The 27316-nt window shown below is 42.4% G+C and overlaps 1 protein-coding gene across 3 annotated transcripts in view; it reads left to right on the forward strand.

Annotated features, from left to right (window-relative positions):
• The window catches only part of NKAIN3 (sodium/potassium transporting ATPase interacting 3), a 564816-nt gene that overhangs the window by 222540 nt on the left and 314960 nt on the right, over positions 1-27316 (forward strand). For all 3 annotated transcript variants that reach the window (XM_050941362.1, XM_050941360.1, XM_050941361.1), the window contains exons 2-3: positions 3029-3166; positions 13954-14034. In XM_050941362.1, coding sequence (XP_050797319.1) covers positions 3029-3166; positions 13954-14034 — 219 coding nt within the window. The remainder of the gene's footprint in view (positions 1-3028; positions 3167-13953; positions 14035-27316) is intronic.

A 27316-nucleotide genomic window follows, 5' to 3' on the forward strand; every position in this document is an offset into this window, starting at 1 on the left:
CCTGGATGGCCCAGTCTTGATATGGATGCCACTGGGTTCTACAAAAATATAGGGTGAAATTCTATACTCCTGTAAGAGACATAGCACAGAACTTGCAGCCTGTGGATATGTCTACACTACGGGATTATTCTGATTTTACATAAACTGGTTTCGTAAAACAGATTGTATAAAGTCAAGTGCATGTGGCCAAACTAAGCACATTAATTTGGCGGTGTGCGTCCATGTACCGAAGCTAGCGTCGATTTCCGGAGCATTGCACTGTGGGTGGCTATCCTGTAGCTATCCCATAGTTGCCGCAGTCTCCTCCACCCATTGGAATTCTGGGTTGAGATCCCAATGCAAGAACAGTGTCGTGGGTGATTCTGGGTAAATGTCGTCACTCAGTCCTTCCTCCATGAAAGTAACAGCAGACAATCATTTCGTGCCTTTTTTCCCTGGATTGCCCTGGCAGATGCCATAGCATGGCAACCATGGAGCCCATTTTGCCTTGACACTGTCACCGTATGTGTACTGGATGCTGCTGACAGAGGTGGTACTGCAGTGCTACAGAGCAGCATTCATTTGCCTTTGCAAGGTAGCAGAGATGGTTACCATCCCTATTGCACTGTCTGCCATGCCATTGTAAATTGGCGATGAGATGACGGTTATCAGTCGTTCTGTACCATCTGCTGCTGTCATGGGTGCTCCTGGCTGGCCTTGCTGAGGTCGGCCGGGGGCGCAAAGACAAAAATGAGAATGACTCCCCAGGTCATTCTCTTCTTTATGTTTTTGTCTAAAAATAGAGTCAGTCCTGCCTAGAATATGGGGCAAGTGTACTAGAGAACCAGAGAGCAGAGCTGCTCTGTGTCAGAGCCCCAGAGATCCTGCAGAAATGATGAGCTACATGCCATTCTGGGGAGTGCCCCAGCAACAACCCCACCTGTTGCTTCCCTCATCCCCGATGCCTCCTACCATGGCAGTGTCCCCCCCATTTGTGTGATGAAGTAATAAAAAATGCAGGAATAAGAAACACTGACTTTTTAGTGAGATAAAATGAGAGGGAGGAAGCCTCCTGCTGCTATGATAGTCCAGGCAAGACATTAAAGGGTGGTGAGAGAGAGGACCCAGCCTCCCGCTGCTATGATAGTCCAGGCAGTACAGAATCTTTTCTTTAGACAGGAAAGGGGGGGGCTGATAGAGCTCAGCCTCCAGTTGCTATGATGAAGACGGTTACCAGCCGTTCTGTACCATCTGCCGGGGATGACCGGGAGTCATTCCCATTTTTACCGAGGCCAGCCAGGAGCACTCACGGGCTGATGATGACAATGGATAGCAGACATATTGTACAGTCTGCCATCGGGAAGGGGATGCTGGTGTTCAGTGCAGCAGCACCCCGTCTACCAGCAGCATGCAGTAGACATAGGGTGACATTGAAAAAAGGCGAGAAATGTTTTTTTTCCCTTTTCTTTCGGGGGGGGGAGGGTGTAAATTGACGACATATACCCTGAAACACCCAGAAAAATGTTTTTGACCCTTCAGGCATTGGGAGCTCAGCCAAGAATGCAAATGCTTTTCAGAGACTGTGGGACTGTGGAGTCCTCAGTACCCCCTCTCTCCTTCCATGAGCGTCCATTTCATTCTTTGGCTTTCCGTTACGCTTGTCACAAAGCACTGTGCTGTGGACTCTGTATCATAGCCTGGAGATTTTTTCAAACGCTTTGGCATTTCGTCTTCTGTAACGGAGCACTGATAGAACAGATTTGTCTCCCCATACAGTGAGTATCCAGTATCTCCAGTACGGTCCATGCTGGAGCTCTTTTTGGATTTGGAACTGCATCGCCACCCGTGCTGATCAAAGCTCCACGCTGGGCAAATAGGAAATGCAATTCAAAAGTTCACGGGGCTTTTTCTGTCTACCTGGCCAGTGCATCCGATTCAGATTGCTTTCCAGAGTGGCACAATGGTGCACTGTGGGATACCGCCTGGAGGCCAATACCGTCGATTTGTGGCCTCACTAACCCTAATCCGACATGGCAATACTGATTTCAGCGCTACTCCTCTCGTCGGGGAGGAGTACAGAAACCGGTTTAAAGAGCCCTTTATATCGATATAAAGGGCCTCGTTGTGTGGACAGGTGCAGGGTTAAATCGATTTAACTCTGCTAAATTCGGTTTAAATGCGTAGTGTAGACCAAGCCTGTGAGGAGGGGAGATGAGAAGGGGAGATTAGGTAATATGCTGAAGTGGCCCCTGGCATAATTTAGATAGCCCTGAGGGGCTAACAGTGTTGCATCAATTTGTTCCCAGGTGCCTCTGGGCAACTGTGCTGCCCACAGTCTCCACAGCACTACATGCTGTGGCCCTGACATTACCACATCCTTCCTGTCCCTGTCGCTGTTCCAGGGATTGAGACGAGGTCCTTGGAGCACAGCCAGCTTTCTCAGTTCCTATACCAGGGAAGTTCTCCCCTAGCTGGATCTGGGGCTTTTAGAGCCACTCTGTGCTGCTCTGACCTTTTCATCCAGTGTAAATAGGCCAAAGAGTGGGTAAAAATCTCACCCATAGCGAGAGACCAAACATCTTACAATATAATTCAGACTAGATGCAACAAAATGAAGGGAATAAGGGAGGTAGGATGATGATAACAGTGAGGGAAATGTGATGACATTATCTATATTGATTGCTGTTTGAAACAATGTTTGTATTTAAATAAATAAATATCAGCAAATGTTGCTCTCAACAGACCAGGACAAGTTAATTCTGGATGAGAATTTACCAGTCTTTGGTTATCTGCTAAGCTGTGAGATAATACAGAGTCAGCCAGTGGGCAATGTAACTAGAAATATTTTTAAGTCCCCTGTCATTAAAATAGTTGGTATATGAGTTAAGCAAAAATGTTCAGTTATCAGTCCAGCTCCCAGAATTCCAACCTCCACAGAACTCCAATCACAGTCAATCTGGTAGAGTTTGATGCAATGACATCAAAATAACAAATATTCTGCATAACCCCAAATTAAACTGTTAATATCTTGTTATGTGTTTCCTTACAGCTGGCTGCATTAGAGAGGCAGATCTTTGACTTTCTTGGCTTCCAGTGGGCTCCTATTCTTGGCAATTTTCTACAAATAATAATTGTCATATTGGGTTTGTTTGGAACCATCCAGTTTAGGCCTCGATACATAGTTGTGGTAAGTCTGTCTTATTGACTTTGTGTTCATAGTAGGCTTTAAAACCTCTTAAATTACAAAACGTATATTTTATGCTTGAAAACATATGAATAATCCTTTCTGCATTATCTTTTAAGGTCTCTACTTATCCATCATTTTGAAACTTATGGCCCAGTAAATGAGATCTTGTTTTGAGGTATAGAAAACTATCCAGGGTAGCAGGTTTCAGAGTGGTAGCCGTGTTAGTCTGTATCAGCAAAAACAACAAGGAGTCCTTGTGGCACCTTGGAGACTAACAAATTTTTTTGGGCATAAGCTTTCGTGGGCTAAAACCCACTTCACCTGATGAATGAATGAATGAAAAAAATGTCTACTGGGGAAAATCATTAGACAAATGCTTTAAAAGCTTCAGTTTTTTTTCTGATCAACTGTTAATTCCTGTAATTTTGTGTTATTTCTTAACCAAAAAAAAAAAAAAAGTGGCCTCCCCTGAGAAAAAACTGGTCTGAATTTAACATCTGATTTAAATTGGTATAAATTGTCACCAAGGACCTGCCTCTGATGTATGTAACTTGAAGTCAGATATATTACCTCTGAGAAACATACATTCTCCATCCAGTCAGGAATCAAAAATTCCAATGCCACTTAAAAAACTTCCTCTCAAATTCTACTGCCCTGACCCCACTGGAAAAGTTGAATATTTTTTTTACCTGGCAGCACTTGGAATCTCTCAGTAATGTTGTTAGCAAGGGATTTTGAGATGTAAAAATAGCTTTTCTCACGAAAGAATGAAAAAAATGTCTACTGGGAAAAATCATTAGTCAAATGCTTTAAAAGCTTCTGTTTTTTTCTAATCAACTGTTTATTCCTGTAATTTTGTGTTATTTCTAAAAAAAAAAAAAAAAAAAAAAAAAAAAAAAGTGGCCTCCCCTGAGAAAGAAGTGGTCTGACTGTAACATTGAGGTTCTTTGTACTCACTTTTATTAAACTTCATGAACATTTATAAAGAATTTAGAAGGGAGTGATAAAAGTATTAGTCTGCACTTTTATCTAACACCTTCCATTGGAGGATGGTGCTTTACAGACATAAATGCAGTTCTTTCCCATTATTTTGCCCATTTTAGATGTGAGAAAACTGAGGCACAGAGAGATTAAGGGTAGGTCTACACTTGGAGCTGGTGGCAGGGTGATTCCCAGCTCGAGGAGACACTTACATTGGCTCAGTGAGTGCTAGAGTAGCATAGCCACAGTAGCATGGTCGGTGGCTCAGGCTAGCCATGCAAATTCATGCCCATCGGCTCCAGACAGGTCTGTACTTAGGGCAGCTGAGTTAGCCCCTCTCGCCACTGCTGGTGCTACTGAGACTACACTACTATTTTTAGCGTGCTGGCTTGATGAGAGCTAGAGCGAGTATGTCTCCTCGAGCTGGGAATCACACCCTTAGCCCTAAGTGTGGACATACCCAGGGCCGGCTCCAGGCACCAGCATTCCAAACAGGTGCTTGGGGCGGCAATCTGCAAGGGGCAGCAGTCCGTGTGTTTTTGCCCCCAAGCAGTGTGCTGAATTGCTGCCACAGACGGCGGGGGCAGTCCATGTGCCGTTAGGGTGGCACGTGCATTTCTGTGTCGGCAGCAGCTTCTATGTTCAGCTGTCCACGGTAGCGCAGCTTCTGTCTTCCAGCTGAAGACAGAAGCTGCCGCCGAACTGCTGCCATCGCAGAAACGTGCATGCTGCCCTAACAGCACACAGACTGCCCCCGCCATCCACAGCGGTAATTCGGCGCACTGCTTGGGGCAGCAGAAACAGTAGAGCTGGCCCTGGACATACCCGTAGTGTCTTGCTCAGAGTTACACAAGTCTGGGGCAGAGGTAGAAATAATCCCAGATCTCCTGACCCTCCTGTCCTAGCACTAACTGTACATCTTCCCCTGTTAAAACTTTCATTTTGTTCAGGATAAAAGATGAAACACAGCACATTAACCAACTGTTTATTTATAAGCAGCAAAGAGTTCTGTGGCACCTTATAGACTAACAGACATATTGGAGCATGAGCTTTCGTGGGTGAATACCCACTTCATCAGATGCAGATCCAGACTAACACGGCTACCCCTCTGATACTTGTTTCTTTATATTATTTTTAGTGTAAAAGTACATTTTAAAGGTAACATTTCTAAAAAAGTTGTTTTATAACTAGAGATGCAAAACTCCATAAATAAAAAGGTTTGAGTCCTTGCTCTGTCTGATTCATATAAAGGACTGGAACCTGGATTTGCAACAATCCAGGAGAGTGCTTGGCTAGTGAGGCTCTCTTACTCTCCCCTGTTGGAGCTGGTCCACTTGGTGCAATAGTTAAATATTCAGTAGGCCAGCAAGAAATTGATTCTATAGCCTGATGGTAGGACATTTACCTGGGATGTGAATGATACAGGGTCAAGACCCTGGCACACAGCAAAGTCTTGGATCAGTGTCTCCCATATGCTAGATGAGTGGTTGGCTGTGCTGGGATGAGCTGATCTCTGTCTCTTTGGTTTTGACCGGAAATTCCCTTCTAAACCTGAGAAACATACCCAACAAAAGTGTAGTCAAAATGGATACATTTCAGTGAATATTTCCCATTTTGATGAATCAGCATTTTGGACAAAAAGCTGTTTTGACAAAAAATTCCTGCTCTGCTCTACCCATAAAGCAGTTTGCTTGGACTGTCATTGTCATTGTCTGTGTGCACTGTGGTATTACTGAATTTATTTACTCAGTCTTTATTAAGACAAAACTTCCAATGAAGTGACAGGCTCAGATCCTCAAGTCCTACATAGCCTCCCCGCTGTGGTTCCTGGGGCTTTGCCATTTGCAGCTGTCACCAGATTCCTCAAAGGGATCCACAGTATGGAAGCATGCAGTCAGTTATTGCATGCTTCAGGCTTGTTCATAGAGCTCCAGGCTGTATTAACTTGTTCTACTGTGAGCTAAGTAAGAGACAGTGAAGGAGTCCAGCCCAAGGGATTATGAGGTTTGCCTGTCAGATTCTGAGATCTGATTACATCACAGGCCAAGGCCATAGGGGTAAAAATGGAGTTTGCTGACAAGCAGACTGGTTATTGGCAACTCAAAATCTGGTTACTGCAAATATATAATAAGGGCCTGATTTTCAAAGATATCTAGGTGCTTAAAGATGTAGCTAAAGACCTAGTGGGATTTTCTAAAGGGAGTTAACCACCTAACTCACTTAGGCACTTCTGAAAATCCCACTAGGAATTCAGCTGCATCTTTAGGCACTTTAATGCCTTTGAAAATCTGCCCCTAAGTCCCTTAGTGATAGATATTACACATTAGAATAAGGACTCAACTCAGCTGACTTAACAGAGGAAATATATTGAATCAGGCTTTCAGTGTCATCTTCTCTAATTGACTCAAATCCAGGAGCTGACTTAATCAGATCCAGTCTAACTGGAAAAGCAACCAGCTATTTCAGGAAAAAAATGTGGTAGTGTATATTGTGTTCCCTAATGACTTTCATGCCCTCTATGTCTACCTGATCCTACCTAAGGAAAGAATGTAAAGTATTTAGCATTTCATATCAATTCCTACTAGATACCGATCTATTTTGTGTGTGTGTGTGTGTGTGTGTGTGTGTGTGTATCTATATATACATAATTTTCTTTGTAATATTATGTCATACTATTTTCCAGACACTTTGAAGGACCTGCCTTGGCCTCAGCATGAAACCGTTAATAGATCAGACCTTTGTGTGTAAGGGAGGCAGTGACAATGCTTCTTCTAGAGCATTTACAGTGCAGTTCCCACCCCGCTCCCTCTGTAATGCTTTTCACACACAAATTTTACATTTACCGTATTGCAGAATTGTGAAAGAAATGAATACATGCGTTAAATGTTTGACTTAACAAAAGCAAGGTAAATCAGAGTTAAGGCTGACCCTGCATCCTTTAAAACTCTTAAGTCAAGTATGACTGCGCATAAATTGTTGTTGTTATTACATGAGTAATTCTCCTTCTCTCCTATCTCAGAAATGCCTCTCAAATAAGTTTTTCATCAGAGAGTGCCAGATTAGCACTTAACTCAGTCAAGGAAAGGACCAAACAGGGAAATGTGGCTTGCCTCATACTCTGAAGGTTATAAAACTTGGGCTGAGACTGATCTCCAGCAAGATCAAATTCCAGCTGAGAGCTTTCCTCTGAGAAAACCCTGGCCCTGTCTCTCAGACCTCCACCCTGCTGACTGACACTTGAAGCATCTCTGCTGATTGCAATTGTTCTACTAGGTCAGGCAGACAGCTATTACCTAAGGTGCTGTGGTGTGTGATTTAGATGGAATAAATGGGTCCAAAATGTCAGAGGTGTTAAAATAACCCAGTCATGGTTCAAACTTAAACAGTTTCAAACAAGGTTCGGGGTTTGGTATACAGAGGCCTCAGCCTTCTTAGTACCATGGCAAACACAACATTAAAAATCCTTTTCAAATTTCTGCAAAGATGCAGGAAAGAGGGGAAAACAGCTAAAGTGTTTGAAATGTAAAGTATTAAATCAGGCTTTATTTTCACAGCCCTCTTTGTTCCCTTTCCCATTAGTTGACAAGAGTTTTTAGAAGGAGAAAAACGCTTGTTTGACAATCTTTTAGATGGCATCAAAGATTATAATAATGGCCCTTTTTGAGAAAAAGAGAATAAGTCAGTTGAGATGGCTGGAGTTGTCCTTGTTGCTGCTGCTGTTAAAGTTTTGTGAAAGATGAACACACACAAAATGGGGGAGAGAAGAGCAGCAAAGATAGAAAATGCAGCTCTGGTCCATGCTGCTGACTTTCACTTCAACCTCCCAGCTGGAAAAACGCAGGCACAACACATGGTCTCGTCAGCCACTCTGTACCAGCATCAGAATGTTCAGGACTTGGGTTTTAACTGGATCTTTCTGGTCACAAGTTTACAGTAATGCTGCAAAATATACAGTCTTGGCCATCTAAGCCAGGCTTTTATTAGACAGAAGGCAAAAGGAGAGGGGTAGAAAGAGAAGAAATAAGTGGGGAGGGGAAGTACACATGGATGTGGAGGGGAGAGACAAGTATCAACATCCCAGTTGGTATTCAAGATTTAGATGGCACTAGTAGAGGTGGTGATGTCATCTGGGTCCTCGGACTGGCTCAGTCTGATCAGGACATCTCTCAGGATCAAGATGACGAAGGCCTGGGGTCCCAGGAGATGTTAAGGTGTCTGCCATGATGGTGAAATTCACTCCAGTAGCCATATTTGCTCTGCAAAATTTCTTTCTTTAGAGACTGAAAAATGGGAATGGTTGGCAAAATAGCCCATCCCATCATTATTTGTCCACCAAGTTTACCCAGTTTCTGAAATGCCAGCTTTGGTTATTGATTTTTCAATTTCACACTTTTCTTGTTTACCAAGCGTGATCTTAACATAACCTTTGAGTTATTTTAACAGGCCTTTTTGTTTTGATTAATTCAGTCTTTCTGTTTCACTTTTGCATCTTTTCCCATTAACACTTGTTGTTATAGGTTCCTGTGTCATCTTATGAACTTACACTCACTTTTCACAGCTGAGCTCACAGTTAGAGTAAGTTTGTAGGCCCAGTTATTACAGCAGTGTACAGGCCACAGGTCTTTCAGGTCTTTGACCATGAGGACCAGTATACTGAAATGGACCTTGAAATCAGCTGGCCCCCAATGTAGTGTTAAGTTTATTAATAATTGTGGCATGTTCTTGTTTTTTTGCCCCATTTGGCAAACAGGTTGCTACATGCTGCTTCTGGGTGCCCTTCACAGTTGGGCCAGCTGACACATGTTCTAGCAGATGCACTATTGTCTTTAAGACAGCAGTTTTTTGCACAAGTGTACTAGGAGGGTCACGAAATGAGGGAGAAAAAGAAAATGCGAGAAAGCTTCTAAGCAAACAATGCTAGGGACAGCTAAGCAGCACTAACCTGAAACAACAGAGCACTCTCACAGCATCCGTGGCAGTATGCCTTCTCTGGCCCACACCAGGTCACTGGCTCCATGTGGAGGATGCAGGAGCCAACATGGTGAGATTGGAAAGTGGAGTGGCAGGCACATGAGGTGGCAGGCCAAATAAAATGATCTTGTGGGCTGGATGTGGTCCCCAGGTCACTAGTTCCACGTTCCTTTTTTATCTTTGGTTTAGTGGTCAGGGGAGCCTCTCAAATGGGGGCCCTGTGCAAGTGCACTGAATGCACATTAGTTAATCTGGGCCTGGCTACCCACCCATAGTTTTCAAAGTAGACTATTAAAATAGGGTGTTCATTTGTGCAAAGCCATCCTGAATGCTAAGTACTGGGGGTTGCATTAACAGAGGTGAGTGCAAAGGGGGTCATGCCATTGGAAAGTTTGGGAAACACTGCCTTAACATGATGAAAGCAAGGGTCACTGAGGCCAGGGCTACACCTGCAAGAAAAGGCACAATCCCCTGGGCTTCCAGGATGGAAGAAGTCATCTCAAGCCATCACTTTTGTGTAATGTCCTCCAAAGGTCTGAGACCCTTAGTGCAATCTAGCCAACCGATAGTGAGAGAAAGATGGAATGAAATGACAGCCTCAATGCTGAATATACTGCTTATCTCAAGTCAAACAGTTCCATTATTTTAACTCTTTTTTCTATTAACTTCTAATTTAAGTACAGCTCAGAAAACAATCCACCATGTCATTTAGCAGATATAACATTTATGACACTTCAAAACTTTGTGGATGAGATTAATCTGACCAAAGCTCCCGGCAGGCATCAAAAAGAAAAACTGGTTCATAATTTTCTTATATTAGTTCATCCGAAATTTAAACAAATATTAATTTGCAAAGAACAAAGAAGAATTAAATTTGAATTCTAACCGACAGTGTAATATACTAAATCACACAGCTGCGAAGTTTCACTATGATCCATTTCTCTATACATTCTTTTCTTTTCTTCACAGAACTCCCCATAGCTAGCAATATTTCTAAGCTGTTTTGATCAATTAATAATGCTAACAGAATACTTGTAAAAGGTTTTTTCTAGCACTGTGATGAGGTTGAAAAACACTCAGAATGATGAGTCATATGGTTAAAATGGTGCAAACCTGGCCCAGCTCAGCATAAATCTATTATTTTACAATGAGATGTGAAAATAAGACACTTTATCCTAAACTGATGCCTTGGCTACACTGGCGCTTTACAGCGCTGCAACTTTCTCGCTCAGGGTTGTGAAAAAAACACACCCCTGAGCGCAGCAAGTTACAGCGCTGCAAAGCGCCTGTGTAAACAGTGCCCCAGCGCTGGAAGCGCGGCTCCCAGTGCTGTAAGCTAATCCCCATGGGGAGATGGAGTATCTGCAGTGCTGGGAGAGCTCTCTACCAGCGCTGGTGCTGCGACCACACTCGCACTTCAAAGCGCTGCCACGGTAGCGCTCCCGCAGCAGCGCTTTGGAGTTTTGAGTGTAGCCAAGCCCTGAGTGTGGATCTAATTATCTTAATTTACTCTATTAAATAATATATGGGGTGCTGTTATAACTTGGTGATGTGTGCAGTATAAAGACCTAGAGAGAATTAGATTTAAAACAGAAAGAAATTAGGACATATAGAAATGCCATATACATTGATCAAGGAAAAGTCATGCCGCACAGAACCTTACAGCTTCAAAAACGTGTATAATATTTAGGTATTCAAAGCTGCTTTGTGATACTGTCTATAATACTTCGGTAAATCGTGCCCTGACAGTATTCATGTTCAATCATATTGCCTTGTTCTATGATTCCCACTCATCTCATAAATTAAGTTGAGTTGGGCTCTGTCAATATTCGTGATACCTCCAGGGCACACCTAGATGTATGACTCAGTAGTTGCCTCTCTTCCCTTGAATTAGCAGAGAGCCAATATACTGTTATAGAGTCAGGGACACTGTGTTACTGGAGGTACTGCATTTCAAATGAGATATAAAATTGAATGGCTACTTGTGGCCATTTTTCATAAAAACTAAAGTATCAATCTCAGTATCCTAGTCAAATACAAACCCCGGAACGTCCTATCTTTCAATTGCACATTTTTTGTCCTAAACTGCTTAGTGGCACTGTGCACTGTTAAACAGTTGCTGTGTTTTACTCCAAAAATGGCTTCAGTGCACTGGGGGATTAAATGCAATTTCTGTATCAGTTTAAATATGCAAAATGATTTGAGACCCCTCAGAATGAAAGAAGCTATATAAATGTGCCGTTATTATTATATTAATTTGCAACATATTTATAGATATAGGTCTGAGACAATTTATATATATATATATATATATATATATATATATAAAATATGCAGAATTTCAAAAGAGAAAAAGAAACACATTTAAACAAGCAAGTCTCCCTCATGAAATATTTTACACAGAGCTATTGGTGTATTACTGAGGTTGCCCAATGTTTCCCATTATATGATCCTATTTTCAGTTGCTTATAACTTTGCCAAATGTTAACTATTTAGGCTGAAATTGTCCATGATCGGTGTCCACCTCATGCTGAATTTATTTGGGAAATTTCAAACAACACATTTCTGGAAATGAAGCTCGGGGGACCAGGATCAGGTCTTGCAGGATTTGTCCTGGTATAAAGTATGAAGCAGCTGTCCCATTACTACTAAATATCAGGTGACATGTTAATGTAGACCTGTGCAGTTCTCTAATATGGTTTTAAAAAATGGATTTCCCCTGTCTAGTTTGAAATCTGCTTTTATGAACCATTATGTCTAAACCTTAGTAAAATTCTGGCACCTTGCTATTAGCTGCTCTGTGCACTGAAGATACACATCACATCACATCACAACTTGGTTACTGCATACATATAAATCAGTTATTGCCTTTGATATAGAGTCTATAGTGAGTTAATGCAAAGTGTGTATGTGATGAAAATGACAATATCCCATTTAAGTAAATAATGATGAGAAAAAGCCAAAACCTTTACTGCAGATAGACCACAGTAATTTTAACAATTTTATTGCTGTTTAAATAAAAGGTTAAAAGCAGGCCTCAGGTAGTACACTGATCTTCTCTGTAACATACAGGAGATTGGCCAGGTCTGTTGCTCTTTTTTTGTGCAGTAATTCTCTGCTGTTGACGTAATAGTTATCCTCAAGCCACATGGGTACTGTACATTATAACAAATTAAATTAAACTAACAAACCTGTTTTGTATATAGAAGTCATGGAAGTACAGGGTTCTATGAAAAAAATCAACCCCCTTCATATGAATCTTTTCATTATAGACCTCAGGGAGGAAGAGGAAGAAGGAAACATAATGAAAATTATACAACAAAGTCAAACTAACAGTATCATTGGATTAGAAAAGGGATCTGGCATATTGGAGATTAGGGTATTTGGTTTTAGAGAATATATTGAGGCAAAAAAATAGCATGTTATCCTGAGCAAGTCACACCAAATTAAACTCTCAAAGCTGCTAAGCGCAATTCTCCATTGTAAAGCTGTAAATGTAAAGTGGCAGTGCCATTGCAGCATCTCATTACACAGTTTAGTCGGGTGTAGCTCCAGCTTCTTATGCAATTAGCTCTTCATACATAAATGGTTCTGAACTAGAACATTTGGATAGCTAATTTTGCAAATTTTCACAATATCATATAGGGAAATTGTGCATTCCCATTGTAATCAGCATCTGGATAGTAATAAAAATATTTAGGATGAACAAATCGATTTCCCAGTCATGCTATGTGCTCTGTGTGAGCAGATCCCTGCACCAGCATGGAGTGCCAAGGACCCTAGAGGAGATCCATGTAGCCTCAGGAGTCCATCTCCCTGGAGCTCATGGTAGGGTCATGACCTCAGTTTCTTGCTAGCTTTAAAAAAAGCACAGAACCAAACTGAACCGTGATGTAAGTCGGTGCAGTGCCACAGATTTCAGAATTATACCCATTCATGCCAGTGCTGAATTTGTTCTGCTGTCTACTTCTTGGCAAATATGAGGAAAAAAATAAAACCAAAACCCAAACAGGCCTGTCATGCTCAGTTGAAAAGATACCATAACTTCTTGTTAAAATACCTTTTACTGGAAGAAAGTTCATGAGACTAAGCTCAGCTTTAATTTCACCTGCCTGATGATTTCAATGACATCCAAATATCAGAGAAACACAATAGATAAGGTCATATCTTTCATTGGAGCAACTTCTGTTGGTGGAAAGGACAAGCTTATGAGCTTTACAAAGCTCTTCTTCAGGTCTGGGGACTTGGTAAGCTTGTCCCTTTCTCCAATATAAGTTGCTCCAATAAATATACTAATTCCCCTACCTTCTCTATCTAATATCCTGGAACCAACATGGCTTCAAAAATGCTGCAAATCCGTGCATCAGACTAATGGGGCTTCTTGTTTGTTTGCGGGTTTTTTCCTACTTGTTTCCTCTTAACATTTAGCAGGATATAGCACACCGAAATTACTGTACAGTTCTGGGATTTCCAGCAACAGAACTGAATAATGATATACACATGAGTCACAAATGCATAAAAAACAGTGATCAAGTCAGCATTTTGGAATTAACTGGTATCAGGAGGCTATTCTAACATCATAAAAATGAATCTAATTTTTATTGGTATGTATTTAGAGCAGGAGAGAATATTGGATTTGTAATTTGCTGTGGTTTTTAGGGGACTTGAGCCAGGAGAACTCTGTTTCTGGACTCTTCCTGTTTATTGGTTCCTAGAAGAACTATATTTGTTGATATGTTTTCTAAAAAAAGGTATTGATCTGCTCAGTATAAAACTTTTCCATCTTCACATTTTATTTTTCTTTCTTTTTTGCTGTCATCTGGCTTTTTGTCTAGTACACGGTGTGGACTGCCCTCTGGGTCACCTGGAATGTTTTCATTATCTGCTTCTATTTGGAGGTAGGCGGGCTTTCTAAGGTAGGTCCCTTATAATTCTTGAGGTTTGTGGGGGAGCAAATTGTACTTTGATAGCAGCAATGCTAGAGTGTTCTAAATTACTAGTTCCAGGAGAAAAATTAGTGTGCTCGTTTTACATGTCATCAGAGCTTCAAAGGTTGGTGTTTTTCTAGCTAGAACTCCAGTATATCCACTTGTCTGTAGTAGTAAATATTCATAGGTTAGAAATAAGTAAATGTAATTAAACTGAACATCTGTCTCTCTCTAAAGTAAAGCTTGCTGCTGAATTCATTTGTTAACGATTATTCTGTTTGTTAAAAAAAATACAATATCTCTTTAGCAGATGCTTTGAATGAGCACATTAAATATGGTCCTGAATATTCTGGGGCTGATTTGAAAGCAGCTAAAGAGATTGATTAATAAGGTTAATGGGACAACTTATTGAACAAATTGGTCTCCATGTAAAAATGCTAATTCAGTAAAACAAAATTGCTCAAGAAAAGATGATATTTTTGCACATATGAGTCAAGCTTTCCTTTACTCAGTACTTTCATTTGCTGATTTCTTTTTCAAAGTCCTGATTAGAGCAGAAGTGTTTGCTGGAAGCATCAGTGTATACTTCTGTAGCACTTACGTTGATACAGTTCATAGTTAACCACATTGTATCCACAGTGACTTCTGTACAACATCCTCTGATTTTCATCCTAGCATAACAAACTCAACAAAATCAATTTCTTTGCCATATTCATATGGACATGATATAGAACACTTTTTCATGCTGTATCCCATTAACACAAAGGAAAAACATTCTTAGAATTAGTGTGGCTACTAACCTTCTCAGACTTGGCAATATTAAGTAAATGGCTGTGAATTCATATTATTATCTTATAAAAGTACAAATTTCAACTGGCTAGCATGAGATCATTTGTGGTTTAGATTCTTTATTATTAATCAGGAAAAGTCATCACAATATTTGTCGTACAAAAGATCTGGTGAAGTCCATTTTATAACAAAGAAAATGTAATTTAGCCACGCAGTAAGAAATCCACTGAAAATTTGCTTCAGCAGATGGGCTTCTCTTTGTTGATAAAACTTTTAAATTAGAAGCTGGAGCTATTCTTCTCCCATCTGCAAATATGCTCTCTTTCTAAAAGAGATGCTACAGCTCAACCAGGAGTTGCAGGATTGAAGCAGGAATTACTGTGCTGATACTATGCAAAAGGGCAGACTGGATCTTGATACTGATCCTTTAAAATCCATGAATCTATGAGATGAATATAGACATCACACATAATATCCCACAGGAATGACAGATAGGTAATAAATCACCAATATAATTTTTCTTTACTACTTATACTTTAGTATTAAAGTGACCACAAGTTAAGAAAAGTTTATTTTTATACCAGTTGTGTGATGACCTTCACTGATACTTTTTACCAATTGCCTAGAAAACAAAAGTGTATTATGAAGAATTTTAATACACTAAAGTCTGATCCTTAGCTTATCCAAATCAATAGTAGTCTTTCCAGTGACTCCAGTGACCTTTTGAAGGTCACAGTGATGGCTGTGTTAAAAACAGCATATATGAATTAAAAACATTCGCCATTCAGTTTCACCATTGTACTCCAATTTTGGGTGGTCTTACTAACAGTATATGATACATCACAGTGTGGTGGAATAATATCACAATTTTACTACTCAAAGGATTTAAAATAATATTATTTTCATTTTTGCTACTTAAACTAACTTTCTATATCTGTTAGAATTCTTATATCTAGAACAGAGATCACCAACCTTTGGCACGCGGCCCATCGGGGAAATCCACTGACGGGCCAGGACGGTTTGTTTACCTGCAGGGTCTGCAGGTTCAGCTGATTGCGGCTCCCACTGTTCCAGGCCAATGAGGGCTGTGGGAAGCGGCATGGGCTGAGGGATGTGCTGGCTGCCACTTCCCGCAGCCCCCATTGGCCTGGAATGGCGAACAGTAGCCAGCGGGAGCTGCAATCAGCCGAACCTGCAGATGCTGCAAGTAAAGAAACCATCTCTGCCTGCCAGTGGATTTCCCTTAAGGGCCATGTGCTGATCCCTCGTCTAGAACTATTAGAATTTCAGAAATTGTTTTAGAACAATGAGATGTGGAAAATATTGTCCCCATTACAGTCAGTTGGGGTTTCACAGTGGCTTTCAATGTGAGCAATATCTGGCCCCAAGTTTGCAATACAGTAAATTAATATAGCAAGGGAATTCATATTGTCCAGTGAGCTCAGCATTCACGTCACACTCCCCATCAGTACCTGCAGACCAAATTTGGTGATGAATCCTGGTCACATGCCACCTGAGGCACATTGCCCATATGCTAAAAAGAATGAGCTCTAGAATCTGGAGTCTTTTTTGGTCATCTCAAAAAAATATGCAGGTGACTACATGGCCATCAGACATAACAGCTGAGTAAGGCCTTTTGTATAGCAGAAGTGAAAGCCTAACCTTATAGAAATCAATGAAGTTTTGTCATTGACTTCAGTGGAGACAGAATATTACCATAGAACATTTTAACTAAACATTTTCACCTTTACTATCAGTGATTCAGCTTATCAAGTGGCAAGTATGGTGGAAACACTAGTATAGGCAAGGCAGTAGCAATAGTAGTAGAGCAAGTAAAAAAAAATCTGTCAAAAATTTTTGAACAGACGATGACTATCTTATGGAAATTGAAATTTCTGCAGGAAATATCCATTGTTGACAATATTTTTCAGGTTTCATCAAGCAAAAATTGTCAAAACTATTCAACTGCAACCACCACCACCAAATAATAGTGGAACAATTTTGATGAAAATGAAAACGTTTGGTTCCTGTTGCTTTTTTGGGGATGGCAGTAGCACAAATTTCCCACCTAGCAATTGCCTGTGTTTTAAGTGTCACGTCACAAATACTTGATCTGAGCACGGTCTGAGCCAACAGCCACCTGGAACTCTGTGAGTACTCAGGGACTTTCACCATCATTACTATCACCAGAGGAAATTAATTTGTGGTAGCAAAAAATGGCAATTTTAGTAAAAATTTCTTAGGGCAGGTCTACACTAGAAGCTGCGCTCCTGTAGCATGTCTGGCGAAGATGCTCTATGCCGATGGGAGAGTGCTATCCCATTGGCATAATTACTCCACCTCCACAAGAGGCAGAAGCCGCCATTTTGAAGATCTACTAGAAATTTCTTAAAAGGTATAACCAGAGGAACTGCTACATATTATACACAGGCCCTTCAATACCACCAATTTATTATTTCGCAAACATTTTACTTTGTAAAAAGATTTCATTCAGTTAATATGCACAGTCAATATTCCCACCTGAGTAGTTGGTTCCAGAATTTTGTGCCCATTTTGAAAATACATTTGTTGGTTGGTTAGCAGTGTCCTGCCAGTGGATTTGTCTTTATTAAGGATGTTTTTACTTATGACAGCAGCTTACAATAATGGAAATATTTACTGGTTCCTATTATTGAGCTTTTCTATTTCTATGTATAGTGGCAAACTTTCCCTGAGGGGGGGATAATATCTCTGAGTCATATGCTACCCATACACATAACTTGGATGGAGACTTTCCTTCCACTGCAATTAAGCTGAAGATAACTATTCATGGTGCCCATCTTCTTCCTGTAGAGTGCTTCAGCTTAGCACATTTTGATTTTCATATCTATTTTCTATATCTCATCTAAGCGGCTATCCAAGGTTGATATAGTTTTTTTCTGTTCATGGATGTTTCTATCTAGTCCAATCAGTTTTTCTTCATTATGTCTAATTTAGTGTGATCTTTGTCTCGCTCAGAGTTCAGTTTTAGATTGGCTTTCAAGGTCAAGCCCTTTGTCAACTATGTCTGTCATATATGTCAGCTTTGAGCAAGCATTTGCATGGCAAATAATTGCTATTCTTCTAGGATTCTGTTTCTCTGATTACCTTAAATGACAATTTAGCCTCTGGTCCTTAACTGGATAAAGAACTCTAAGCTATATCTGTGGTACTTTATATTTAGACTCAACCCTCCTATTGAAACCAGGATGAATTTTGCATAAATTAAATAATCATAATTAATAAAACACCTTTTCAGATATCTATCTTTTATGGTATTTATTTTATAGATAAAAACAATCAAAGCTTTCCAAATTTGCAGATAGTTCTGTGGCTATGTGGAAGGTTAGAGACAAAGCTATAGATGCGTTCATGGACTAGATCCTCAGCTGGTATATAAAGACATAGCTACATTGATTTCAATAGAACTATATTGTTTCCACCAGCTGAGGATCTGACCTTTATAATAAACAGTATTCTGTGCCACAAAGGCTACAGGCTCATAGAAATTAAATTCCCAAAGGAGAACTAATTTAATACTTACTTCAAAAGCTATAAGGATGGAGCTTTAAAGTTATTTCCTACGCAAAACAGTGTGAATTGGAATATGGACTGATCACTCCTGATGAAAGCCAAACTACATCTGGAGCCCAGTTATTCCATCTGCTGCATGACACACATTTTATAATGGTGCAAATTATATCTAATAATTTTCAAAAGGGAGTCGGTTTTACAAAAAAGTGCTATTTTACAATGAGAAATTATAATAAAGGTTTATTGTAGTACTAATGTCTTCTGTGCTTTGATAAAAAAAAAATCTGTGGTCAGAGTGAAATCCTGAGACACCATTCAAGAATAATGAATTAAAACAAATCTTACCCACCCCCTAAAATGGCAGCGGTTAGAGAGGTGGAATCCTGGCCCTGTTGAAGTCAATAGCAAAACTCCTGTTAACTTCCCTGGGGCCAGGATTTCAGCCAAGGAGCTCACACTAACTTTAACCTGCATCTTTGCTATGCATGTGGGCCCATAGCAGATACTGGTGCTGATATGGGCTCCATGGTCAACATCTGTGGGATACACTATTGATTAATGCAATATAAGACTCATTTGTAATATGGATTTCATATTGATATAATTCAGGCAACAAACAGTGGATCAGGCATGCATGAAGATGGATGCCATTTGGTGTTCAGATGTATGCGCCTAGGTGTGGGACACTGTTGCTGTTACAATTCAGTCCCGAATGGGTAATACATCGGATATGGATATGATTTGTTCTTTTTACTCTGATGTATTTTTAATTGAATATAATCATTCCAATTTACAACACGTCTACCAGTCAGAACATCATTTCAGAGATGATAGTGATAATAGGGTATGTGTTTGCTGTTAGACATGGTACACACATTCATGACCAAATCTGCTGAGCATTTCTTCCCATACACCTCTGATTCACATCAGTTGCTTTTGGTTAGGATCTCTCCTGGGATTTGGAACTGCATACCTATTATTTACTCATCTTCTACGTTTCCACTGTCTATCTGCTTCAGTTGATGCCATCACTTGCCAAAAACTCCTGTGTTATACGCAACACAGATCTCACACATCTAAGCTGATTGGTTTGGTTACAGGCACTAGGCCTGTTTTTTGGGTTTCTGTGAATCATAAATTAATGTATATTGCAGCATTAGGTAAATATTGGCTCTTCCTAATATACCCCATGAAACCACAATTTGCATGAATTAGATGGGATAAAAGGAGTACTTTTCACTTTCTTGTGAACCTTTTCCACCTTGCACTCTATATTACTCCAGAAGTCATAAATGTGTTGCTGAATTGTTTTATTACAAGTAATGGGCCTGAGTCTTCCCTTACTTATATATCAGTGTAAATAAATCAGGAGTAACACCACTGAACTCAGTGAAGCTATACTAGCATAAATGAAATTAGAATCAAGCCCAGTCTTACTTTCATCTGTTGTCTGATACAGTTCTTTCTCTCATTTCAGATATCTTTAGTAAGGAAAACAGTGAAAGAAATTTAAAGGCAGTTGTCTATTTTTATTCCATGTATTTAATAATAGTTTAACCATTTCATACAGCAGAAGTCTAACAGACTGTATTTTCCTCAGAAAATAAAGTTCTGGCATGCCCTTCTTTATGAATAGGCATCCCCTTCTTCTCCTGCTGCTCCTATACAAGAAAGGGAAATAATATGTTAAGTGAATTATATGTAGTATTTTTTCCCTAATGTTCTGTTCAAACACCAACCTTTTGAATTTTTTAACTACTTTGGCAATAAACCTGGAATCCAGTTTACTGCTAAGTTACGTTAGGAACGTCATGCAGAAACATTTCTGAGCTTCAAAATAATGACTCTGGCCTTGGGTGATAGTAGGGACTGTTAATCAAAAATTCTGTGCAATGGTGGTATGCCCTTCAATGGTAGTTAAACAGTAATTTCTAATGTTCAGTTAACATCATTAGTATATGCATCAACAGAAGCTGCATACATTACTTTATGATTACGGTACACTAACTGTTACTGCAAAAAATTAGACATATGTTAGCAAAGGATCGTGGCTTTGTAATTGTGTAGCTGTGCAAAAGTACATTGTCTTTTTAATATGTAGTTTACTTTATTCAACACAAAAAAGAGAATAAATACAATTCATACTACTAACTTTAAAATACACTAAAAACATTGTTACCTGTAAATACATTGGCAGGAATTACTTAACTCGTGCTCTCTTAAAAATAACAGGTAATTATATAATAGAAGAATTCCGACTTACTAGGAATATGCTCTAGCTTTACACCAATGTAACCACATTCATGTCTATGGAATTACATCATTGTAAAATTCAAGTAGTACAATGCCCATACACTTTTATTCCAGAAGAAGCAGTTGTCTTTTGGTCTTATTTTGGCATTTTAGATGTTAAGTAGCATAATCAGACAACTAATCAAATATGCCTGCTGTTTGATCTGTGATGATCCACGTTGCAGAACTTCAGTAAAACTACAGTGCCATTTAAGTTATAATGACATATTTGTTCAATCTTGGAAAGAGAGTTAGTCATGCAACTATCTGAACCTTTGGTGGTACAAGTTGAACATAAGGTCATTCTGCGAAAACATCATATGGAACAAGCAGGACACCAGTAAATGCCACTCAGACTGCAGAAGATGTCATTCTGATGTTAATTAGTGTGTTTAGCGGATACAATTACATTGCTGAGGATCTTAATTAGGAATACTTTCCAGATGGTGCAGAAAAACATAATTTCATATTTTTTCAGCTGACATTTACAGTGATCATAGGATTACATACAGTTAGAGACATTTTTGCAATATTGCTTTAAATAGAATTCATTTTCTTTTATAACACCTTGATTTTTAATTTTAAAACTGACATCCCATATGACCCATCTTCATTTGGCTAGCCAGATTCTCAGATACCACTGTGACAGGTACAGTATAAAAAGCTGGCTAAATGGATAGATTTGCTAATGTAAATTTTTAAGCCGTTCTAATATTTGGTGTATACGACCATTACTGTCAGCTTTTGGCAGAAATTTTCAAGAGCTGTATAGTATTTGAATAATTTAAATTGTCCCGAAGAAAAAAATCCCAAATTGTATAGCAATTCAAAGGAAGGAGGTAGGAAAGCCCAGGGCCGGTGCTTCCATTTAGGCAACCTAGGCAGTCGCCTAGGGCACCAGAATTTGGGGGGGTGGCATTTTGCCGCCCTCAGCAGCAAGGAGTCCTTCCGCGCTCTTAGTCTTCGGCAGCAGTTCTGTGGTGGGTCCTTCACTCGCTCTGGGACCCACCGCCGAAGTGCCCTGAAGACCGGGAGTGTGGAAGGACCCCCCCCCGCCACAGAATTGCTGCCAACAACCGGGAGCATGGAAGAACCCCCGCCTAGGGCGCCAAAAACCCTGGCACTGCTCCTGGGAAAGCCTCATCTTGTAGTACTCTGCAGACTCTTACTGAAACCACCCTCAGAATTCACTGTCACAAGGTATCATTGAGAGCAAGAGCTTAGCAGGATTAAAAAAGAGAGTGGACATTTATATGGACAAGAAGAACATCCAGAGTTATAGATTCATAGAATTTAGGGCTATAACAGGACGATTAGATCATCATGTCTGGCCACCTGTGTATCACAGCTGTTAAATTTCATCCATTTACCTCTGTATTTGGCCCAATAACTTGTGTTTGGCTAAAACATACTGCAGAAAGGCATCCAGTCTTGATCTGAAGAAATCAAGAGATGGAGAATTCACCACTTCCCTTTGTAATTTGTTCCAGTGGCCCTCACTGCTAAAATTTGTGCCTTACTTCTAATTTGAATTTCTCTGGCTTTAGCTTCTCGCCATTGGTTTTTGTTATGACTTTTTCTGCTAGATTAAAGAGCCCTTTAGTATCTGATAGTATTTTCTCCCTGTGGAGGTACTTAAACTGTAATCAAGTCTCCTCAATCTTCTATTTGATAAATTAAACAGACTGAGCTTTTTAAGTGTCTCACGGTAAGGCATTTTCTCCAGACCGCAAATCATTTTTGTGGATGCTTTCTGTACCCTAATCTAGTTTTTCAACATCCTTTTAAAATGTGGTCACTACAACTGCAAACAGTATTTCGGTATCAGTCTCACAAATGCTGTATATACAGATGAAATCACCTCCCTACTCTTACTCACTACTCCCTTGTTTGTAACTCCAAGGATTGCACTAGCCCTTTTGGCCATAGTATCGTATTGAGATCTCATGTTGAGTTGCTTGTCTCCTATGATACCTAAATCCTTTTCAGAGTCAGCTTTCAAGGATATAGTTCCTCCATCCCCTTTTTAGGCCTGCATTCCTTAAATCCATATGTATAACTATGCATTTGGTTGTATGAAAACACATTTTGTTTAATTGGTCCCATTTTACCCAGTGATCCAGATTGCTCTGCATGACTCCCTTGTCCTCACTATCATTTACCTCTTTGCCAATCTTTGATTCATCCACAAAGTTTATCAGCAGTGATTTTATACATGCTTCTAGGTTTTTGATGAAAATGTTGGACAGCATTGGGTCTAGTACTGATCTTTGCAGAACCACACTAGAAACACTCATTTGATGATGATTCTTTATTGATTATTACTTTTTGAGATCTGTCAATTCACAATCCATTTAATGTATGGTTTATTGATATTGTATAGTGCTAATTTTTTAATCAAAATTCTGTGTGGGAATAAGCCTTACAAAAGTCTATTACATATACCCAGTTACCCTTATCAATCAAATTTTAAAATCCCACCAAAAATGAAATCAGTTTTTTTAAGCAGACCTATTATCCATAAAACCATGTTCTTCTTCGAGTGATTGATTGCTCATATCCATTCCAATTAGGTGTGCGTGCGCCGTGTGCACGTTCGCCAGAAGATTTTTACCCTAGCAACACTCGGCGGGTCCACAGGGCGCCCCCTGGAGTGGCGCCGCTATGGCACCGGATATATACCCCAGCCGACCCGGCCACCCTTCAGTTCCTTCTTACTGCCCGTGTCGGTCGTTGGAACAGTGGAGCGTGGCTTAGCTGACCTCCACTTCCCTAGCTACTCGTACTTCTCGTGTATATAGTTATATAGTTATAATCCTTTTATATATATATTTATATAGTTATACATTTTTTTCTTTACTTGCATAGTTAGTTTATTAATAGTTAGCGGGGTTTGGGGAGTAGCCCCTTCCCCACACCTGGTGCCGGAGCCCATGCCCAGCTCACTGGGTTTCAAACCGTGCTCGGCCTGTCACAGGCCGATGCCAACAGGAGACCCACACGACTCCTGTTTGAAGTGCCTCGGGGAATCGCACTTAACAGCTAAGTGCCCTATTTGCAAGGCTTTCAAGCCGTGAACTAAAAAGGAGCGGGACATCAGACTGAAACAGCTCCTCATGGAGGCGGCCTTGACACCGCCGCCTTTGGCACCAAGCGCCGGTCAGTCGGTGAGCAGAGGCACCCCTATGGCACCGGATCGCACCAGTACACCTAAAGACTCTCGGCACCGGCCGCCACCGGCACCGAAGTCGACTCCACGTCGCTCCCTCTCCCCGAGGTCGAAGAAGGCCAAGACTCCTGCTGCTTTGGCACTGCCCACGCCGCAGCCAGAGAGTGCACCCACATCGGACCACCCGGCACCGACTAAATCGGCACCGTTGATTCCAGTCTCACAAGGGCCGTTGAGTCTGGCGCCTGATAGCTCCCCAGTGCGTGCCGCAGTAGAGCTCACCATGCCATCCACTCCAGAGGCATTTTCGGCGGCGAGAGACTTAATCGCCTTAACGGACTCGGCACTGCCTCTGCCCCCGGCACCGCCTGTGCGGGTAATCCAATCTCGGGGCAAGCCAACCCTGACTAGACCACTGTCTGTCGGCAAAGCGGACCGGCACCGCTCAAGATCGCGGTCCCGCAGACGCTCCAGGTTGAGACGACGCTCCCGCTCTCGATGCCACTCGCAGTCCTGGCACCGTTCTCCTACACGGCACCGGTCAGACTCGCGGCACCGGTCGGACTCCTACTCTCTGCCTCACTATTCACGGCACCACTACAGTTCTTAGCGCCGATCCAGGCACCGTACCTCTCAGAGCCGTTCACACCGCAGGGACTCGAGATCTCGGTCAACTTCCCGGCACTGGTCTGGTTGCAGGTCCCGATCTCGATCCCGGTACCGCTACGAATACCGGTACAGGTCTCCATTAAAGAAGGGAGCGAGGTCCGTCGGAATCTCAGCCCAAGGTTTCTCTGCTCCTCCATGGCCATCCAGGCAGACGTCAGTGTCCTCTCACGCGGACAGTTATTATGACCAGGAGCGAGATACGGGGTCTTCCAGGAGGTCCGATCTCAGGACCCGGGACCTCACCAGTGGTCCTTTTGGACACCCTGGGCATACCATCAGGCCCAAGGTGCTCCATTGCTCCAGACCCGCTCCGATTCCTCAGAGCATCGAGCTTCAGAGGCCACATTAGCCGTCCCCCTCCAGCTGTGACAGAGGAGCAAATAACCCATCCACCAGGTTCCCGGGTACTGCTGGAGCAGGAACCCACCCATGAGCAAGAGGCCATTCAGGACCCCCTCATCCCCGGCGTATCATCCTCTTCTTCCCCAGACGAGGCGGTGGTAGGGACCTCATCATCAGGGCCCCCACCGATAGACCTCAGAGCCCATCAGGACCTCCTTAGGAGGGTAGCGCTCAACATCAGTCTTCCTGTAGAGGAAGTCCCGGAGGTTGAGGACCCAGTTGTCAGCATCCTGTCGGCAGACACCCACTAGAGTGGCTTTGCCTTTCATCAAGACCATCCAGGCCACTGCTGACACTTTATGGCAGTCCCCAGCCTCCATTCCCCCTACAGCAAAGGGAGTTTAGAGGAAATACATGGTACCCTCTCGGGGGTACGAATACCTATATGTCCATCCTCCTCCGTCCTCATTAGTTGTCCAATCGATCAATGAGAGGGAACACCACAGCCAACAGGCACCAGCCCCCAAATCAAAGGAGGCTAGGCGGAGAGACCTACTGGGCCACAAGGTATATTCGGCAGGTGCCCTTCAGCTCCGGGTGGCCAATCAGCAGGCTCTCCTGAGCCGTTATAATTACAACACCTGGGCGGAGGTGGGTAGATTCACAGAACTTCTACCCCCGGACTATCGCCAGGAATTTGCCGCATTCCTTGAAGAAGGGAAGAAGGTGGCTAGAACCTCCCTCCAGGCTTCTCTTGATGCGGCCGACTCGGCAGCCAGAACTCTGTCCTCAGGTATCACCATGAGGCATATCTCATGGCTACAGGTCTCCAACCTGCCACCCGAGCTCCAATACACCATCCAGGACTTACCCTTTGATGGTAAGGGTCTGTTCTCTGAAAAGACCGATCCCAGGTTGCAGAGTTTAAAGGACAACAGGGTCATCATGCGCTCGTTGGGCATGCATACGCCTGTGACCCAACGCAGACCCTTCCGGCCCCAACCCCACCGGCCATACTTTGTGCCCCAGCACAGACAAGACTTCAACAAAAGGCGCGGGCAGGGTAGCCATATACGCCAGTCCGGACCCCAAGGGGGTCAAAACCACGGCCCCAAAAAGCACCTCCGGGGCCTAAGTCTACCTTTTGAAGGTACGCACGAGGACGGCGTACCAGTTTCAGGACAGGATCCTTCTCCTCCCTTCTCCAACCGCCTGTCCTACTTCCTCCCAGCGTGGTCCCAATTGACCTCAGACCTCTGGGTCCTACGGACAGTGAAACAAGGATACCACCTCGAATTTGTTTCAACCCTGCCTTCCCACCCCCCCAACCCAGTCCCTCTTCAGGGACCCCTCTCACGAGCAAGTTCTCTTGCAAGAGGTGCAGTCTCTCCTCGCCTCAGGAGCAATAGAGGAGGTACCACCAGACAAGAAGGGAAAAGGGTTTTACTCCTGCTACTTTCTGATCCCCAAGTCCAAGTGAGGCCTGAGGCCCATCCTAGACCTGCGAGGCCTCAACAAGTTTATGGTCAAGTTGAAGTTCCGCATGGTCTCCCTATTATCCCGTCCTTGGATCCTGAAGACTGGTATGCTACCCTCGATATGAAGGACGCGTGCTTCCATATTGCCATCTTCCCTCCACACAGGAGGTATCTCCGCTTTGTAGCCAATCACCGGCACTTCCAATTCAGGGTCCTCCCCTTCGGCCTCTCTACGGCCCCAAGGGTGTTTACGAAGTGTATGGCCGTCGTCACCGCCCACCTCCGCCAGCAGCAGATACATGTATTCCCGTATCTGGATGACTGGCTCATCAAGGGAACCTCCTGGACTCAGGTCAGACAGCACGTGGACATAATCACGGACCTATTCTCCCGGTTGAGGCTGCTCCTCAATGTGGAAAAGTCCACTCTGGTTCCCACACAAAGACTGGACTTCATAGGGGCAACTCTGGATTCCACTCGAGCCAGGGCCTACCTATCTCAGCCACATTTCCAGACGATCATGGCGATCATTCGAGGTCTGCAGAACTCCCCGACTACCTCGGCTCGCACGTGTCTCGGCCTACTAGGCCACATGGCCGCCTGCACTTATGTGACCAAATATGCCAGGCTCCGCCTCCGGCCCCTTCAGACATGGCTCAACTCGGTCTACCACCCGGGCAGGGACCCAATAGACATTCTGGTGACCGTTCCCCCAAGCACCTTATGCTCCCTCAACTGGTGACTAACTCCCTCCCTGGTGTGTGCAAGGCTACCGTTCCATCCACCACAGCCCTCGCTGTCCCTAACTACAGATGCGTCATCTCTCGGTTGGGGGGCTCACCTCAGTCACCTTCGTACCCAGGGCCTTTGGGCATCACGGGAGCTGACGCTCCACATAAACGTCTGGGAGCTGAGAGCAGTCCGCCTCACGTGCCAGGTGTTCCAGCAACATCTTCACGGCCGTTGTGTCTCAGCGTTT

The sequence above is a fragment of the Gopherus flavomarginatus genome, chromosome 2, assembly GCF_025201925.1.
Source record: "Gopherus flavomarginatus isolate rGopFla2 chromosome 2, rGopFla2.mat.asm, whole genome shotgun sequence".
Lineage (NCBI taxonomy): Eukaryota > Metazoa > Chordata > Testudines > Testudinidae > Gopherus > Gopherus flavomarginatus.